Source organism: Otolemur garnettii, unplaced genomic scaffold, assembly GCF_000181295.1.
Source record: "Otolemur garnettii isolate 467f Iridium unplaced genomic scaffold, OtoGar3 scaffold00057, whole genome shotgun sequence".
NCBI classification, from domain to species: Eukaryota; Metazoa; Chordata; class Mammalia; order Primates; family Galagidae; genus Otolemur; species Otolemur garnettii.
Window position 1 is genome coordinate 9,890,944 of NW_003852452.1, and position 2,934 is coordinate 9,893,877.

Genomic DNA, 2,934 nt, shown 5'->3' on the forward strand with positions numbered 1-2,934 from the left:
TCTCACTTTATTGCCCCCGGTAGAGTGCTGTGGCATCATAGCTCACAGCAACCTCCAACTCCTAGGCTTAGGCGATTCTCTTGCCTCAGCTTCCCTCAGCTTCCCTCAGCTTCCCAAGTAGCTGGGACTACAGGTGCCCGCCACAAACCCCAGCTATTTTTTGGTTGCAGTTTGGCCGGGGCTGGGTTTGAATCTGCCACCGTCGGTATATGGGGCTGGTGCCCTACCCAATGAGCCACAGGTGCTGCCTAATTTTTTCTGTTTTTAGTAGAGATGTGGTCTTGCTTTGTTCAGTTTGGTTTTGAATTCCTAAGCTTACCCAATCCACCTACCTTAGCCTCCCAGAGTGCTAGGTTTATAGAAGTGAGCCACTGCACCCAATTAATTTTTTTTCTTTCTTTCTTTTATTTTTTTGAGAGTCTTATTTTGTTGCCCTCAGTAGACTGCCTTGGTGTCATAGTTCCCAGCAACCTTAAACTCTTGGGCTCAAGTGATTCTCTGGCCTTAGCCTCCCAAGTAGCTGAGATTATAGGCACCTAACATAATGCTCACTGTTTTTAGAGATTGGGTCTTACTCTTGCTCAGGCTTGTCTTGAACCTGTGACTCGTCTTAGCCTCTCAGACTGCTAGAATTATTGTTATTGTTATTATTTTTTGGAGACAGGGTCTCTGTCGTCCAGACTAGAATGCCATGGTGTCATCACAGCTCACTACAACCTCAAACTCCTGGGCTTAAGCAATCCTGCCTTAGCATCCTAAATAACTGGGACTACAGGTATAAGACACAATGTTTGGCAAAGTTTCCTATTTTTCGTAGCCACAGGATCTCATTATATTAATCAGGCTGGTCTTGAACTCCTAGCCTTCAAGTGTTCCTCCTATCTCACCTCAGCCTCTCAAAGGGCTAAAATTACAGGCCTGAGTCACTGCACCTGAATTGATGTTTATTTTTAAGAACATATCCCTTATTCACTCAAACTCCTGGGTCTTTTGAGTTTTCTAAGAAACTTTTCAATGACCTTGTATTACACAATTGCTTTATTTACCTATGAAGTCCCAGATGAAGACATTCTTGTGAAAGATGCGAGCAGATTTGAACCCATGGTGGAAAACTTGCTCCAGTGCAGCGACCAGACCATTTTCTCCACAGAGCAGCACCGTGAGGCTCCCTCTCTGTGAAGGGGAACACACAGTGACAGTAAGAATCTGCTGCACTTTGTCTAAGAAAGACTAGAGAAGCAGGTACTGAGGGAGCATTTTTTACAGCTATTGGAAAGCACCTTACAAATAAAAACTTAAGCACCCCATATTGCATGTAAAAGCATCTTTAAAATTTTAGTTTTATAGCCCGTAATACCTCTTTTTCAGGTTTGTGAAAATGTTTCACAATGTTGTTCACAGCTTCTCCAATTCCTTCTTGGATCTGCCCAGTATTTGGTTCTGTAAGATAATGAACAGTGGCTGCATTCTCAAGGAAGAGAAATAAACCAATGTGCTATGGGATATAAACTGTGTCCATCAAAGAGAAAACATATCACTAGAGATCCTTAGATTCAAATCAGTATTGCCACTTACAATCTATAACTAACTCTAGCCAAGTGACTATCTTCCTTGGAGTCTGAGTTTCCTCATCTGAAAAGAGGTAAAATACACACCTCACTGAGAGAACTGGTTTAGAGGCTCAGCACCTGTAGCTCAAGTGGCTAAGGCGCCAGCCACATACACCAGAGCTCGTGGGTTCGAATCCAGCCCGGACCTGCCAAACAACAATAACTACAACCAAAAACCAGCCAGGTGTTGTGGTGGGCACTTGTAGTCCCAGCTATTTAGGAGGCAAAAGAATCATTTGAGCCCAAGAGTTGGAGGTTGCTGTGAGCTGTGACGCCACAGCACTCTCCCCAGGGTGACAACTTGAGGCTCTGTCTCAAAAAAAAAAAAAAGAAAAGAAAAGAAAAGAAAAGAAAACTGAACGAGAGATGGGTGTACATCACCCGGCATGGTGCCTGTCACAAAGTGCTAGGAAGCTCCCTGATGCTAGGAGCAAGGTTGCAGAGAGGCCCACCATCACTGCCCAGATGTTCCTTTATGCTGTCTAGAGCACCTTAGTGGGCACAGAATAAGGCTTGTGAAGCTGACTGGCTAACCTGGAGCCTAAAGTTTCATTGTTGTGTTTAAAATAAGGGGAAGCCAGGCATGGTGGTTAATGCCAGCACTTGGAAGACCAAGGTGGATGGATTGCCTGAGCTCATAGGTTCGAGACTGGCCTGAGCCAGAGTGAGACCTTGTCTCTAAAAATAGCTGGGCGTTGTGGCAGATGCCTGTAGTCCCAGTTACTTGGGAGGCTGAGGCAGGAGTATAGCTTGAGCCTAAGAGTTTGAGGTTGCTGTGAGCTATGATGCCAAGGCACTCTACCAAGGGTGACACAGTGAGACTCTGTCTCAAAAAAAAAATAATAAAGTGGGCGGGGTGAGAGGCCGGGTACCTTGTGGCGCCCCAGCCTGCACTCCAGTGCTCCCTCTCTGTCTGGCTAGTCAGTCTGTCTGGGCTCTGCTTCCTTCTAGCCAGCACTTGCTAATCTAGGCTACTTTCCTGAGGGATGGGTTGGTGGAATGTTTGAATGTGACCTAAAATCTCTTTTGCCTACCAAATCCCAAGAATGGGTTTTTTTTAATTCTTTTTTTTGAGACAGAGTCTCAAACTGTTGCCCTGGGTAGAGTGCTGTGGCATCATAGTTCACAGCAACCTCAAACTCTTGGGTTTAAGTGATTCTCTTGCCTCAGCCTCCCAAGTAGCTGGGACTTACAGGCACTTGCTACAATGCCTGGCTATTTTGTTATTGTTGTTGCAGTTGTCATTGTTGTTTCAGCTGGCCCCGGCTGGGTTCTAACATGTCGGCCTCAGTGTATGTGGCTGGCACCCTACCCCATTGAGCTA

General features: G+C 45.6%; 1 protein-coding gene across 2 annotated transcripts in view; it reads right to left on the reverse strand.

The window, feature by feature from the left end:
- The window catches only part of DENND5B (DENN domain containing 5B), a 192,394-nt gene that overhangs the window by 6,245 nt on the left and 183,215 nt on the right, over positions 1-2,934 (reverse strand). For both annotated transcript variants that reach the window (XM_012806795.2, XM_023514699.1), the window contains 2 exons: positions 1,358-1,440; positions 1,047-1,173 (listed from right to left, as the gene is read on the reverse strand). In XM_012806795.2, coding sequence (XP_012662249.1) covers positions 1,047-1,173; positions 1,358-1,440 — 210 coding nt within the window. The remainder of the gene's footprint in view (positions 1-1,046; positions 1,174-1,357; positions 1,441-2,934) is intronic.